General features: G+C 39.8%; 2 protein-coding genes across 5 annotated transcripts in view; one reads left to right on the top strand and one right to left on the bottom strand.

The window, feature by feature from the left end:
• The window catches only part of MAPKAPK5 (MAPK activated protein kinase 5), a 28,084-nt gene that overhangs the window by 6,700 nt on the left and 4,611 nt on the right, over positions 1-16,773 (bottom strand). For 2 of the 3 annotated variants that reach the window (XM_081036922.1, XM_081036921.1), the window contains exons 2-9: positions 14,159-14,232; positions 13,580-13,655; positions 12,705-12,802; positions 11,124-11,232; positions 9,615-9,704; positions 8,798-8,893; positions 3,981-4,061; positions 1,503-1,690 (exon numbers count right to left, since the gene is read on the bottom strand). In XM_081036922.1, coding sequence (XP_080893048.1) covers positions 1,503-1,690; positions 3,981-4,061; positions 8,798-8,893; positions 9,615-9,704; positions 11,124-11,232; positions 12,705-12,802; positions 13,580-13,655; positions 14,159-14,232 — 812 coding nt within the window. The remainder of the gene's footprint in view (positions 1-1,502; positions 1,691-3,980; positions 4,062-8,797; positions 8,894-9,614; positions 9,705-11,123; positions 11,233-12,704; positions 12,803-13,579; positions 13,656-14,158; positions 14,233-16,773) is intronic. The other variant, XM_081036923.1, reaches the window with a different exon arrangement.
• TMEM116 (transmembrane protein 116) overlaps positions 1-16,773 on the top strand; it is a 108,026-nt gene that overhangs the window by 87,034 nt on the left and 4,219 nt on the right. The window contains exons 11-12 of one of the 2 annotated variants that reach the window (XM_081036927.1): positions 828-930; positions 1,487-2,626. In XM_081036927.1, coding sequence (XP_080893053.1) covers positions 828-917 — 90 coding nt within the window. In that variant the 3' untranslated portion in view covers positions 918-930; positions 1,487-2,626. Of the gene's footprint in view, positions 1-827; positions 931-1,486; positions 2,627-16,773 lie in introns of those variants that run through there. The other variant, XM_081036928.1, reaches the window with a different exon arrangement.

The following is a 16,773-nucleotide window of genomic DNA, read 5'->3' as shown; positions in this document are numbered from 1 at the left end:
AGTTCTGGGTTCAATAAGATAACCCTACATATGGCGTGGAGTTCCTGTAACCTTTAATCTCCATATTGATGTTTCCAGGACTAATGGACTAAGAGTGCTCTTTTGGCTGACAGGCTATCGAGTTAGTCAAAGGGTCTGGAGGTTCTAAAAATCCAGGATGTTACCATGTGGTAAGAAATGAACCGTTTACTCCAGAGACATAGAAAGCTAAACATCTAGAGTCTGAGAAGGCGATGGCATTTCCTTGTAAGCCTAATGTGGTGCTCTCATCCTGCTTCTTTACATGTCATCCATTCATGCTGATGCAATTCCTAGCTCACCTCAGCATTTTCCTTGGGCTATTTGCGGCATCTCCTTCCAACTACATATCCTCCCATCCCAAATGTCAGGGTCAGACAATAGTCCTACTTGCTCTTGCAGGTTCTCTGCAAAGTTCTGGCTCATTCTGAACAAAAAGCTTCGGGAGCTAAAGAAAAGGTTAATTAAAGAAAAGAATCCCAAGCCTGAAAGAAGATAATGTTGCTCTAGGGACAGAAAATATATCCTACAGAACTGGCAGAAAACTACTCAGAGGAAACTAATGTTTTGTTTAGGCAGGTGAGACTACAGCATGGGAAGACAGATGATCTCAACAGTGCCTCCACCCTCCTAAAACACTTTCACTTGTGTGTTTTAGAAACTAGTCCCACTTTGTATACACATAGACCCCTAACCAACAGATTAAGCTCCCTTTTGAAAGGGAGGAATCTCCACAGAGAAATGGCTGTGCTGTCAGGAGACAGTTCCCAGGCGCATCCCCTTTAATGCCCATCTTCATCATGTTACAGATGAAGAAACTGAAACCAAAGAAGGAGAAATTGCTCAGTGAAACCCAGCAGTATGAATACCAGAACACTGCCCAAATCCCAGGCAGCTGAGCCTCCTACACAGGTGAGCAAAAAAAGTAAATGTACCTCAAATTTAGGTCTGACTTTTTACCTACTCCAGGTACCAAAGGACTCTGAATGTTAACTCTCCGTCATCTACTCACTAGCCCCAATTCTAAATCTTCCCATCATAATATATCAGAGCAACCAACCAGCAGTGAGAAGGCTGGAAGGTGGGGTCCAGGCCCCACACCCTCAATCATATACTCCCATAGCAGCCAAGGAATGAAAAGCCAGAAGCATCACTGTCACCTTTGCACCCTAGTTCAGTTCCCGGCATCATGTCTGTTCCAAATGACTGCCTTACACGAAGAGGACACACCAGGGTGGGTCATCATTTCAGGTCCTGTATTACTGCTCCCAGAGGCACTGGCTACCAGAAAGAGCAAGGCTCCCTTTTCACTGAGGTGTGGACACTGAGAACTCTCATCTCAGGCTCCAGGGATAAGATTTCTGTGATGCCAGACAGGAAGGAGCATGCCTGGGAAACAAATGACTTTTCCTACCCAACATTCCCTTTTGCTCTGCCATGTTAACGCCTCCCTGGTCTCCCTGCCCAGGGACCCGGGGACTCACTTCCTCACAACATCTTTGGCCATCTCTGAGATCTGGCTCCACTCTTCCTCTGGGAACTCAAAACTGCCTGTCATGATCTTTCTCCGCATATCCTTTGGGATAGTCCGACTGTGGTGTCTGGAGTAAAAAGGGGGGTATCCGCACAACATCACGTAGATAATCACTCCTAGGGACCACAGATCACAGCTCTGAAAGCAAAAAGAAAATGGTCATTCATCACAGAGGCACAGCTCCAAAATAAAAGCCCCAGGCCTGGTCCAGATGTACACAGGCTGATATCTCCAAGGAATCACTTAATAGAGACTGGAAAAGTTTCAGGGAGTCTTAGGAGAATAAACCTTACACTCCATATTTTTAATATGCCGCCAACATTACATATATACACACTAGCATACAAGGCCAGTCTGGGGCAAAGTAAACAGTCACTTTAGTTGTCAGGACTTTGGCCCAAGCTGCATTTTGATCCTTGGGTACAGATGCAGGATACTGTCCCCAGCCAGAGGGGTAACAGATAGAAGCCAGTTGGTTGTGAAACATATACTTTGTCAACCGGGGCAGGGTTGTGGGTGCAGGAACAGAGCAGGTAACATACAGGTAGGCTGACACCGTAATACAACACAAGTCATTTTATAAAGGCCCAAAGCAATTTGACACAGATCAAAGAAAGGCATGAGAGAGAAGACCAGGAAAAGCAGGAAAAGCATTTCTGAGATGCTCTGAGAGAAGCCTGGAAAATGGGGTGTCTCAGCTACTCTCACCCATGTTTTGGCATCAGACTAATGGATGTCTGTGGATGACATGACCCACGCTGTAGAACATAATGATAAAATTATAGAGGTGAAAAGGAATCTTGAAAATAGTTCAAATCCCTCACTTTACACATGAGGAAACTGATACTACAGAGCTCTGTTCTTCTCTAAGATCATTTGTCAAGAGTGAAAGTAAGTGACCTAACCAAAATCTAACCAACCTAACCTAACCAAAAGCAGCTCAGTAGTGCTAGAGCTAGAGCAAGTTTCCTGGTATACTGCCTCTTTTTTTTCTTTTTTTAAATTGAGGTTGATGTATTTATTTTCAAATGTTTAATTATATCTCATTACATATTTTTATTAAAAAATTGTATAAAAATTATTTGTAAATGTAGTATTCAGTGCTCACTTAATTGCCAATATAAAGATCATATCTAGACCAACATATATACACATTCAAAAGTAATATGAACTATTTATCATTTCAACATTATTCATCTGGAGTGGGTAATTTTTATGAATGCCATGCTAATTCATGAGCACCAGTAGATTCACAAAATGAAACAGGAAGAGAAGAAAAATAATACCGGGAAATAACATACCACACATGAATCCATTGCATTCATGCTGAGAAGATTTTAGCAAGTAAATTAATATGTTACCTAAGTGCTTCTGCTACCCAACTTCTGCTCGCCCTGGGAAGCAAGAAGGAAGCAGTTTGACTCACAGACTCAGATCAGCATAGCCCTCAGACCTCAGTACATAGGGGCCAGCTGCCCATAGTCTGCGTTTAAAAGGCAAGAACCTGTGGAACAGTGATTACTTGGGGACCAAACAGTGTTAATCATGAAAGCAGATGTTGAAGGTTCTGGTCACGCTATACCAGTGTTAAGTGCAGGGACCTGAGTGGCAGAGGACCGTGTGTGCGCGTGTGTGTTAGGACTATGTGGGGCCCTCGAAAGTGTGGGACCTAAGAAGAGCTGGCCTACTGCCTTTTTACCATTCTCAGCTCCTTGTGTCATCTAAATCCAGCCTTGAGTCCCCAAGCAGCATCATTTTTTCCTGATCTATTCAGCAACTCCAGGACCTGTTTCAAGAGGGCCTAACTCTTGCTTTAGAACAGAGAGGTTTGACGTGTAGGCTACAGAGTAACAACTGTGATGGTACCAGGTAATGCTTAGGGGCACTTGTGACGTGTACTAGACACTATTCCAAGTTGGGTATTTTATGGGGTAAGAAAGAACGGTACTATAAATGGCTATGGAATGTTCTCAGAAATAGCCTTCACCTCAAAAAAGGACAATCCTGTCTTTTAAATGTGGTCACTGGATGCACAAAAAGGAACAGAAAGAAAAGAAAATTAATACTGGGAAATAATATATCACAGGAATGCACTGTTTCCTAATAAATACCCTACAGGTGACCATAGCCCTTGGTTCCTCCAGCAAAACCTAAATTGGCTAGAATCTTATTTCATCAGACAAAAACTTGAATTCCAAATATTAGGTTGGTGCAAAAGTAACTGTGGTTTAAAAGGTTAAAAATAATTACAAAAACTGCAATTACTTTTGCACCAACCTAATACTATTGTGTGTGTGTGGCTGCTTGCAGCCATTTGGACAGGAATATAAGGGATAAGAATGGAATTAGCCACATTCCCAGAGGGCCACAACACCTCACAGAAGAGAGGGTACACCCAAGGGGTGAAGATAAGTATCTCTTCCCCTACCTTGTTGTAAGTGTAGGGCGTTGGCGAGGTAGGTATGATGCCAGATTTCTCCTTCTGATGCCTTCTCTGTGCCTCTAGTACCTGTCAGAGTCAAACCAAAGGGCACACTTATTGAAAATCACACCAGTGACACACAATTTCAGACAGACTGCTGCTGGGAGGCTGAAAAGGGTAGACTCTAGAAAGACAACAGTCAAAAAAACTCCACATAAACACAGTATTTTCAAAAACCTTTTCCCCCTCTTACAACCAGCAATTTATCAGTGTTTGTCCAGTCAAGAACATTAAGATCAAGGCCCTGGAGGAGACATATCTTCTTTCTGCCCATCGAGGCATCTAAGATCACTGACTTTCTCCTGGGGATGTCCCTTCTGCCTGTGTAAAAGCAGACCGGTACTGGCCAGCAGCTCAGGTTTATGGTACTTGTCGCCGCCAGGGACTGTAACAGTCCTGTAGGTGTGGATGTTAAATGCTCTAAGGAGGTAACCACTGCCATCCATGGGGCCGGCACCCTGGCTAAGCTCTCCACTGTCCTGTGCAGTGGGACTCCTGGGGGAGTAAGACTAACAAACCCCACATAGCTCCTTGTGAGGTGACAGGGTGCTGCGGCTCTGTCCTGTATACTCCATTCTCACACCCAGACCCACTGCTACTGTCTTGGCCCCCGTGCCTACAAAGCTGCTCCTGATGGCCAGTACTGACAACTGTTACACCCCGGACATGGGCTGCACTGCCACCAGGGACAACTTTTCCAAGGCCACCTTCAATGCTATCTCTAAGACCTACAGCTTATCTTCCCCTGACCTCTGCAAAGAGACTGCTCACCAAGGCTCCGTATCAGGAATTCACTGACCATCTCATAAAGACCCACACCAGAGCCCCCATGCACAGGACCCAGGTTCCAGCTGTGGACACCAAACAGTGTTTTTGCACAAGAAGAATAAAGTGAATTAATTAAACGTGAAAAGGAAAATGCCATTTATGACAGAATAAAAAATATTAAGGACAAATCTAACAAAAGATGTGAAAGACCAGTACACTGAAAACTACACAAATACTGCTAAGCAAAACGAAAGACAAAAATAAATGGAGCAATATAGCTTGCTCATGGGTCGGAAGACTCAATATTGTTAGATGTCTGTGCTCCTATATTGAACCATACCTCTAAAACAACCCTCATCAAAATAACAGCAGGCTCTTAGTGGAAATCAATAGCTGATTCTAAAGTTCATATAGAAATGCAAAGAAATTAGAATAGCCAAAACAACTATGAGGGAAAAAAAAGTTGGAGGGCTAATACTACCTTCTTTCAAGAATTATTATAAAGCTGTAATAATCAGGACAGTATGATATTAGTGTAAAGAGAGACAGAGATCAATGGAACAGAACAGAAAATCTAAAAACACACACAGATACACCGAACTAATTTTTAACAAAGACTCAAAAGCAATGTAGTGGAGAAAAAGCCATTTCAACAAATGGTGATAGAACAACTAGATATCCAAATGCTAAAAAATGAACTTGGATCCATGCCTCACACATTATATAAAAATTAAGTCAAATGGATCATAGACCTTAATGTAAAAACCTAAAACTATAAAACCTGTAGGAGAAAGTCTTTGTGATCCTGAGTTAGACAAAGATTTTTTTACATAGAAAACCAAAAATAGACTCCATAAAAAACTTTTTTAAATTGATAAATTGGTCCTCACCAAAACTAAAATCTTCTACTCTTCAAGAGACACTATTAAGAGAATGAAAAGATAAACGACAGACTAGAAAGAAAATCTTTCCAAAGCATATACCTGATAAAGGACTTACATCCAAAATATATAAAGAACTCTCAAATTCCGCACCAAGAAAATACACAAACTGATTTTTTTAAAATGGAAAAAAATGTGAACAGACACTTCACCAAAGAAAATATACAGAGGGCAAAGAAACACCATGAAAAAGATGCTCAACATCATTTGTTGCTAGGGAAATGCAAATTAAAACCACAATGAAATTACCAGTACATACTTACTAAAGTGGCTAAAATTAAAAAGATTGTCCATACCAAATGCTGGTACAAATGTGGAGGACCTGAAACTTTCATACACTACTGATGGAAATGTTAAATTGTACAACCACTTTGGAAAACAGTTTCTAAATAAGTTAAACACATCTACCATATGATCTAGCCATTCTACTTCTAGATATTTACCCAAGAGAAAAGGAAATAAATGTCTATACAAAACTTGTACAGAAATGGTTATAAGAGCTTTATTTGTAATAGTCAAAAACTGAAAATAACCCACACGCCCATCAATAGATGAACGGATAAACAAACCATGGTATATCCACATGATGGAATACTTCTCAGCAGTAAAACAAAAACTATGGATATGTGCAACAACATGGATACATCTTAAAGCAATTGCGCTGAGTGAAAGAAAACATCCAAAAAGAAATTAATATATGATGTGCTACTTTATGTAAAAATCTACAGAAAATGAAAACTAATCTATAATCACAGAAAGAAGATCAGTGTTTGCTTGGGAATGAGGGGATAGAGACAAGGAAGGATTACTGAAAGGGCACAATAAAACTTTTGGGGGTGACAGATATGTTCACTACCTTGATTGTGGTGATGGTTATATTGTGGTAATGAGTATATATATTTATGTCAAAACTTACAAATTATGTGATTTAATTATGTATAGTTTATCATATATCAATTAAACCTCAATAAAACAGTTTCTTTGTAAAGACAGTTTCTTTTGTAAAACAAATCTTAAAAAGAATAAGCACCAGCTATTTAAAAAACAAACGATACTCTGGCCATGATGGATTTACCAGTATGACTTGCATTCCCCCCACATGCAACTAGAATACTGGGCAAAATATAAGAAATAACTGTTTTCTGACATTGAACAATAAGCAGTTCAGGTCAGTGAACCCTGAGAGATATTACAAGTATATGTGGTGAGCCCCAGGATCTGCCGAGAGGCACTTTCCGGAATGCAGTGCAGGGAAAGGGGGCACAGGAGGCTCACGGAGTTCAGCAGCATAGTTGAAATTTGTAGGGCAGAGTACTGACTCTGCGAAGGTTCACAAAAATCTGTGTAAGGATCCCTTTGAGTCTTTGGATAAATAGTACGCTGCACAAAGTAAAGCAAGACTCTGTGAAGCCAGGGAAGCTATCAGGTCCTAGAATGACCACTGGGGAGCTGAAAGCTGAATAATTCCCAGTTCACAGAAGTCGAGGAGATATTTGAGGTCCAACTAGCCAGAGGAGGCCTTTTTGAACAACTGAGGCCTTCAAGAGGACCCAGAAATGTTTCATCTGGATAATTGGGCTAAAGTAGCCCCAGAGTAAAGTCTAATCTAGAGTAGCCTGACAGAATTTAAAAACAAGTTTCAAAACAATCAAGCTGATCTACAAGTAACTTAACCGCTCGCCAAAACAACCCTTAATATTCTTAAATGACAACAAAATCCAGACATTCACCAACATAATATTACAACATCCAACATCCAATCAAAAATTATTAGACATGCAAAAAAAACAGGAAAATGTGAACCAGAATCAGGACCTATGATCTATAACCAGGAAGGAAAAAAGAAAAAAATCAGTCAATAAAAGCAAACTCAGAAATGAAAGAGATGATGGAATCAGCAGACAAGGATTTAAATTGGTTATTAAATTTGTTGACGTACTTAAAAGGTAAACATGAACAAAATGGGAAGAGAAATAGATGATATAAAGCTGAAAGAAATTTACAGATTAGACAATGGAGAAGAAAAGAGTAGTGAAATTGGAAAGCTAGAAATAGAGTGTAGCCAAAGTGAAGCAGATAGAAAAGAGGGATGAAAAAATAACAAAAAAAGATAAGAACTTCAGTGCTCTGTGTGATCTAACATACATGTAATTGGCATCACAGAAAAAAAAGCAGAGAGAAGAGCAGAAAAATACTTGAATGTCTAAAAAATGCTTAACGAAATGTCAGGAAAATGCTGTAATTAAGTCCATAATGGAGTAACACCACATGCCTATCAGATGACTAAGATTACAAAACCAACAAACGTGAGCTGGTGGTAGCAATGTGAAGCAACTGCACCTCTTTCTTATACATTATCGGTGCATATGTAAAATGATAAAAAAACATTTTGGAAAAAGATATTACTTAAGGGGGGAAATATATCCCCCAAAACTTGTAAATGAATGTTCCCAACAGCTTTATTCATAATAGCCGAAAATGGGAAACAAGCCCAAATGGCCATCAGTCAGTGACTGGATAAACACACAGCTTAGTCACTGGCTGGAACACCACTCAGCAATGAACATAATGCAGCAACAGGGATGAATTTCAAAAACATGTTGAGCAAAAGCGAAACACAAAAGTACATGAATTCCATTCTTATGAAGTTCTACAAAAGGCAAAAGTAACCAATGATAACAGAAAGCAGATAGGTGGTTGCCTGGGGCTGGGGGTTACGTTGGGAGCAGAATGACTGGAAAGACACACCGGCCAGCTTTCGAAATGATGGAAATGTTTTGTGCCTTCATTGTGGAGGTGATCATACATGAGTATCCATTTGTCAGAACTCATCAAACTACACTTCAAGTAGGGGTATTTTATTGTATATAAGTTATATCTCAATAAAGCTGATTTTAATACAATAAAATGCCTACACCAAATGAAGCTGCCTGTAGGTTTCTGAAGCTGAGTTCTCCCCTTCCCACTTGTAATACACGCCTACTTGTGCTATAGAATAAACATGAGTCAGGCAGCTTGGTGATACATCCCATGGCAGAAACAGCACACACTTACCTGAGGTGCTACATAATAAGGGGTGAATTGGGGTGTCATCAAGTCACCTTGGTCAATTTTGGCAAATCCAAAATCACACAACTTCACTGGGGCATCCTGAAATAAAAGAAATAGTCCTCAGTAAACATTAAAGGAAAATTCAGGCGCAAGACATGTTACCTTGAGCTCTTATAAGTTCCTGGCTGAGACCTGGGCCTATAAGTAGTATGTCCTCAGGTCTGGAGATAATGATTCATATTGAGGAATTATTCTTAGTAATAGAGAAGTAAGGACGTTCTACCCACTCACTTGTTTCATAACCTATATAGGCAGCACTAAAATCACAATCTTAGCCAAACACCCCCGACTCTATCTACTGATCCATTATCTCATCAATCCAGGCTGCTGCTTCACTGTTCACACCAGCTTCATGACAGACTTATTTCATGGGACAAGGTGCAGGGGGCGGGGGGATGGCTGGAGGAGAAAACACACCTTATCAGGGTTATCAGCAAATACAACTGTACGCTTTCAAGGTAACATATAACAGTATATAGATTCCTGCCTCCTCCTAAAGTCCCTCCAAATAATATCCAAAATCTTAAGTCCTACAAATATATAGTAGCACCCAAAATTATCAATGCCAGGGGTATGGTATAATTTCTCTGAGCCTCTAGCAAGGGAACAAGTGAGAAAAATAAGCTGCTTGAGGCACCGTGGCCTAAAGCCTCCTCACTATGGATTCAGAGCACTCCAAGCACATACACACCTGCACACCCATTCCTGAACTATGTGCGAGTGGCAGTGCGAAAAGGCAGAAAAAAGCAGGGCGTCTCACCAAAGAGTTATCCTTGAAGAGAAGGTTCTCAGGCTTGAGGTCTCTGTGCGCGATGTTTAACATGTGACAGTGCTGTAGAGCCAAAGCTATCTGGAAAAGGACATAATGGAGCAACCACATCTTAGAAGACTTAACTCCTTAATGCCCCTGGTTTAGAGAACTCAGGATGTTTCAAAATGGTGCTTAATTAAGTCAATTAAGACTGTGGTCGATTTTCAGTTTTAAAGCAGAAATTAAGTAAGACTTTTTGGTACCAAGAAATGGACATGAATTAAGCTTAGTTTAACTGCAACCTGTATTTTGTTTGACAAAAAGAAAAATACAGCCATAAAACAATTCTTTATCAGAATAAACTGATGGTTGAGTTAAATCTTGTGCGTAATGGGGAAAATGAAATGTTTCTACTTCCACTCATCTGCGACGTGCCAAGTACTGCAGAGAGAACTGCCAGGCAGTCTTCAGCAGGCCTGGGTCCCCCAGCAGGGCAGCGGACACTAACACCTGGCTCGGAAGAGAGCTACACTCTCCAGGGAGCTCAACATCAAGCTCTGTCTTCAAGAAAAATGGAAAGCAGCTAACTGGATTTTTCCATCTAATGTTCCAGTGTGCTCATTCCACTGGTTGAAATGTTGCCTGTTTAGGTGGATTAGAAGGGTTTTGTTTTGCAGAAGACTATCAGAGCTCACCCTTAGAATTTATATTTGAAAAAACACAGAGTATAATTTTAAAAATTAAATAGAAAGAGCAAATTCTACTTGTCCTCCAACTCTCAGTATGGATTCTCTTGGTTTTCCAAACCAAAAGGGAGGCATCAAAAACTGCTCACAGAAAATTTGGAAGAATTTTTTATTAAGAACCAATGGGTATGCTTTCTGCTTTTTTTTGCCTTGCTTGCTTGGCCTGCCTCCTCACTATGATAAGCCTTGATGGTTTAGCTTTTCACCTCTCAAGACATTATTTCCAGTTGGATTCCTAGTATTGCTTGTGACAAAAATCATTTCTCTAGCAATAAAATGTGATATCAAAATAGACATAACCCAGAATTACAACGACCTTAGAATACTATGAAAATCTGATATCTGATGACAGAAAGGTGACTCATAAGCAAAGAGTATCTTATATTCAACTGTCAGAACATATTTTTACACCATACAGTCTTCCAGATGGTACCAGCAGCATTTTATCTCCAAGTCCAATAGCAGTGCTTGGAAGCTATATGTCCAAAGATATCTACAGTCTACAAAAAAGTTAAGATTACCTTCCTTCCAGAGTTTATTTAAATCTATAATAAACAATTGACAACCGCTTAAGAATACAGCCCCCCCCCCAAGTATAAAAGGGGTCACATATCTCCTGTCAAGGCATCTTTTCTGATTACATAACAAAGCAGGCAATGAGAGATCAAATAGAGCTCTTCTTCAAGCTTTCTTTTATTCCCCCCCCCCCAATGAAATTGTACTTGTTAACCAACATTGTTGGCAGTTTGATTGGTACCCGGGGTTAACTTGCCTGCTTTGTTACTTGGCTGGCTTGCTTCTCTGTAAAGTGCCGGTGCTGGCTGATTCTGTGAAATAGCTCTCCCCCTTCCATCATCTCCATTACAATTAAGAGTCGAGCCCTGTTTGAAAGCATTTGATTTTGTTAAGTTAAAAAAAAAAAAAAAAAGAAACTGAAACATCAAGTAGCTAACCTAAAGATACCTCATCTACAAAGTGTGTAACTACTTCCTAAGTCTATTCCTACCAAACCCCTTGGAGTTGGACCCCTTGTCACTACCAACTGGACATTATGCATAAGGAACATCCCTGACCTAATACTTTCTAAGAAGCTAAAATAGGAGTAAAAAAATAAGTTTTGAAGACAATGATCTTTTTGAAGCTATTGTAGTTGATTTGTTACTACTAGATGTTAAAGACGGGATAGATGATCTTTTAAGTGACATGTTTCCTATATGTATTTTAGGGCAGCTAGACTGAAAGTGTATTGAAAATAGAATGTGACTTTCTGTAAGACATGAATTTCAAGTCACCTGGCTGAGTATTGGGCTGTCTTAGTTATTCATTCTGTGTGTGTGTGTGTTTATGTGTGTGTGTCCATGTCTCCATTCCCCATCCCCACTCCACTAGTTTCCCATGTGGCCCACAGCATGCCCAGAAAGATAGATGGATAGGGTTATACAGCAACTAAATAAAAGCAAAAATACTCCTGTTGTAAAAAAATAAAAAATCTGAATTTTGGTTACCATCCTTTGATATAAATGCTTCCAGCTTCTATCCAAATGCTTTCACCAACAGAGCACAGTTGCAAGAAATAATAATTTCATTTCCTATTTGATTTTATAAATCCGTCTTCTTTCTCCATCTGAAAAACTTCTATGTACCCCTTCAACTCCCAGCCCCCCCACATAACCACTCTGTGAGACAACTGCCTCCCCAGCCTACCGTTAACAGCTCTCCTCCTTTGTAAGTTCAAAATATTTTATGGATGCCCCGCCCTGGTATCTGTCACATTGCTATGACAGATTTATATCTTAGTCCCCTCAACAGAAACCATACCTTATTTAATTTTGAATTCCCTGGAAGAGACTTTAGAATGCCACCCAATGGGCTTGCCAAACACTTCTTCCTTTAAAAGGAATGTCAGACTAAGCAATAAGGGCTTTTTGCCGTATCAACCTCTAAGACATTGCCTAGAATAATATTTGGTCTCCTTTCGCTAATTTGAAATAGAATCTGTTTTAATTCCACATTATATGCTTTTTTAAAATGAAAGAAAGTACTCAGAATAATTGGGGGCCGGGAGAGCAGACGGAGTATAAATGAAATAAGACTGCAATGAGTTGATAACTGCTGATGCTGGGTGACAGGTACCTAGGGACTCGTGACATAATTCTCCCTGCTTTCACAAATGTTTGAAATTTCCCAAAACAAAACGTAAAGGAGACAAAAAAGAGAAAGGAGATGGGGGGGAGGGGGTAGGCAGGGAAAGAAGGAAGGAAAAAGGGGGTGGGGCATAAGAGAGGAAGACCCCACTATCCCTTGGCCTACATAAGGAGAGGTGGGCATGTGGCGATGATCTGTGTAGTCTTACCTGGGGCTGGACTCATGAGGAAACTGTACACTGTTAGCAAACACTTCAATAATTTGAACTATATTTGGGTGTGTGGCACACATCATGTGCAGACGTACCTTAAAGAGAACAGAGGAAATGTTTCTGTACATAGAGAATGCCAACATTTTCTCTCCAAACTCCGCCCCTGCCCCCAGAAAAACTGACCACACTAGGCACAAGGGGATAAGCCTATTACAGTAAAAAATCCTTACCATCTGGAATGATGTTTAAAAAAACAAAAAGAAAACTTTTCACAGATTACCTCCTTAATGCTCTTTCCACGAATAAAACCTAAACAATAGATTACTTTCTACTGTCCTATCTACTGGCAAATGAAAAACTGGGCAAATAATTCATTGTATTTCGGATATTATTCATATATCTCTAAGCAAAAGAGTTAAGTCCTTCACTGCACATTATTAACAAGTCATCACCATATCCAGATAACTTAAAACAAATGTTTATTTTTAAAAACTAGAAATACATCCTCCTGCAGCACACTTTCAAGGTACTTCACCAGCCCCTTCCTTGTATTATTTTATCTCCACTTTTCAAGGAATTTTTTTCAACAAGCAAAAGCTGAAGTAAACCTGAATACTTCAAGGTACAAGAATCATATTAATTAAAAAGAACAAGAGGTGGCTGAAAGGAAATAAGACTCAGTACTAACAGCCTTGACTACCGATAGATACAGGGTTGCTTGGAATAACATGAATAGGGAAAAAGGGGTACGTACGGATTTAAAAAAAAAACAAATTCTTTGTGCATCTCTCCAGGAACCTGCCTTACTGTGAAAAGAATAATCCTTAGGCACTTCAAATATCTGGGCAAGTCAAGGCAATAAAGGATCATACCTCATTTCTAGCTTTTGGACGATCAAAAAGAATTTTCAGTGCAAATCGTTCTTGGGTAGAGTTCTTCACACAGACTCTAGATTCGGAGAAAACAATTCAATCAGAAATTATCCATGTTACAGTGAAAACTAATTTAACAAGTTTGTTCTTTGAGAATTGTATTCTAATCAAGACTATATCGCGGTGCATCAGAACAAACGTGCCCCCACGACTAGCAGGTGGAGAGGCAGAGAAGCATCTCACCCACTTTTCACAGGCCTCAGCTTCCGAGCCTCCAGCCTCGTGAAATCAACTCAAGGTTGGCAGAGAAAGAAAGAAAGGCCTTGGCCGGCTACATGCGAATCTCACAGTGGGTGGCTCTACGGGATCAACATGTTGTAAGATTTTGTTACAGACCATGTGACTTGGTCATTTAAATATATTTCTAAATGAATGAGAAATAGCCTAACATAAATAACTCCACTTGTTAAATTAAGACTATTTTACAAATCTGGCACCTCTGATGCTTCTAATTTAAGATGTATTTCAAATTGTCCTTTTCAGAGCAATTTTGTCATAGTTTGCACAAAGGTCTCTTACCTAACTGGACCACTAATTCCAGCTCCCAGTTTCTGAGTCCAATTGATATTATATTCCTCTAAAATGGAGGTTTCCTGTTAAAATAAAAGAGGGGGCAGAGAATAATTCTGCAATTAAAAAGCTGAACAATTAAACAGAGGTGGGACAATAGAAAACCTTACCACCCAACATCTCATCTTCTGAGAGAATCTGATAAGCATAGGGTTTTGTGTTCTGTAGGGCTTTTAGACATTTTGTCTAAATGATGAGGTTAGGCATTGTTTTCCAACAAGAGAGAAAGCAAAAAGTTTAGGATAAAAAGAAATTCTTCAGCTCATCTACAAGGTCCATTTTAGTAGATACTCAGTGTTTTGTTTTTATCTTTGGAGTGTTGGGCCAAGATATCTTTCAAAAAATGTCTCACTAAATACTTATTTGCTAAAATGGTCAGGTGTATTTCCTGAGATTCCAAAACGACTGGTCTGATATATGCTGCTGCAACAGAAAGGACTGTATCTTTGAACAAGTTGATCAAATTGTTGGAATAACTGAATAAATTAAGACTTAAAAAGTTCAAATAGGGCCGGCCCAGTGGCTCAGGAGGTTGGAGCTCCGTGCTCCTAACTCCAAAGGCTGCCGATTCGATTCCCACATGGGCCAGTGGGCTTTCAACCACAAGGTTGCTGGTTCAACTCGAGTCCTGCGAGGGATGGTGGGCTGCGCCCCCTGCAACTAGAAAACGGCAACTGGACCTGGAGCTGAGCTGCGCCCTCCACAACTAAGACTGAAAGGACAACAACTTGACTTGGAAAAAAGTCGTGGAAGTACACACTGTTCTCCAATAAAGTCCTGTTCCCCTTCCCCAATAAAATCTTTAAAAAAAAAAAAAAGTTCAAATAAAATAGTAGTAAATATCATACTAAATTTATCTAATTTTCAACAGCAATGTTTTGAGTACAAAGATGTTCTGCCATTGTGCAACTATACTTTTTATATTTTTAAAAAGATTTTTAAAATAGCTTTCAGTAGTTCCAAATAGAGCCTCTACAGTTGAATGAAATTTTTCATGGAATTCCTGATTAGTCACTGTATGTGAAGCTTCTGTTGCCATACATCATTTTTAGGCAAGAAAGCTATATATTTAAATTGTAGTAGGTTAAAATTCATTTTTCAGGGTTCCACATGTGGAATAGGAAACCAATTGCAGACCTTGAAAACTTAGGCCAAAACTCATGAGACTTCCAAATTGTTTGGTTACAGTTAAAATCTGATAGACCGTATTTACCACTAGAATCCCAATTCCCAGTGTAGGAGAACAGGTTATTTGTCCACGTAACACACACTCATTGTGCAGATAATACGTGCCACACACCAGACTAAGTTTGGAGATGAAAATAAAGCTTCTGCCCAATGAATATGCAGATGTCTAAAACAAGGTAGGAATAGCTTCATCTCCATACCTTTCTGCTGCCCAGTCTTGATAAAGGTTTTTATATAGGAAATGATCGAGAATTGTAGAATAAATGACTCAAAGGGTAAAATAAGCCAGATGATGGAGGGATATTGATTTATGAGGGACCAGCAAGATCGTGACATAAACTCCCTTCTGAAAAACTGTACCTCAAGGTTAAGAAGCTTGTCAAGACCATACAGTACATTACAGACACTAACAAAGCTAGAATCTATGGCGTTGGCTTCTTCCCTAGCACCATTCCCGCTATCAAGGGTAACTGTCCAGGCCTCGGCATGAATAGGGACAAATCTTGCCCAATGAAGGAGGGAAGTCCCAGGCACTGTCTCTACTAACCACCTCCTAAACAGAATTCAAACCTATCCATGTAATCTATCTACCTCCTTTAATTTCCACTGCATGGCCTGTGGGTTTAGAAGACGGGGAATAATACACTATTGGGAAATGGAGTTTGGCTCATGGTCTAAGCTTCATAGTGGAGTAAAATCATTTGCCAAACCCCTCCTCTCCTCTACTCTAACGAAAACATACACTCCTCATAGGAGATTTGATGAAAAATAAAGATTTGTTCTACAGAATTATTTGTTATAATCAGATCAAAGGACTGTTCATATGCCCAGTTCCAGAGATGTGAAAATAACATTAGACCAAATTCTTCGTTGTATTAGTGCTTATTAAGGTGGCCCTCTACTTAATGGACAGCCAAGACAGTTCAAGGTGTAGAGGCTCTGACTGGAGGTTTGACACTTGGCTTTGCAGAAGGTAAGAGAAGCACTACCAGGCCTCTTCGGTGCGCTGATTTCTGAACCCTGTTTTTCTTACACCTCTTGTCCTCTCCCAGATTTCATTCTGGCACATTTGTGGTTGGTGCCATAAATACTAATCAGTGCTAGGGTTTCACTAAGCTCAGATGGACAAAAGGAGGACCTGTCAACTCTTCAATGTGTCAATGGCATATTTTGTCACATATTTTAATGACAAAGGAGAAGGTAGGAAGGCATAGGTCAATTAAAACACTTCTGTGCAGGAAATTCGGGAGTATTTCAAAGCTACACATTGACACAACACATTGTGACAAACACATTGACTGGGTTCTGCTAAAGAAATATACACATTACTTAAATTAATAAGGATATAGACACATGGAAAGAATTCTTGAGAATCC

This window comes from Rhinolophus hipposideros (genome assembly GCF_964194185.1).
Source record: "Rhinolophus hipposideros genome assembly, chromosome: 24".
NCBI classification, from domain to species: Eukaryota; Metazoa; Chordata; class Mammalia; order Chiroptera; family Rhinolophidae; genus Rhinolophus; species Rhinolophus hipposideros.
Note: the sequence above shows the minus strand (reverse complement) of the source record. Positions and strands in the feature narration are given on the sequence as shown.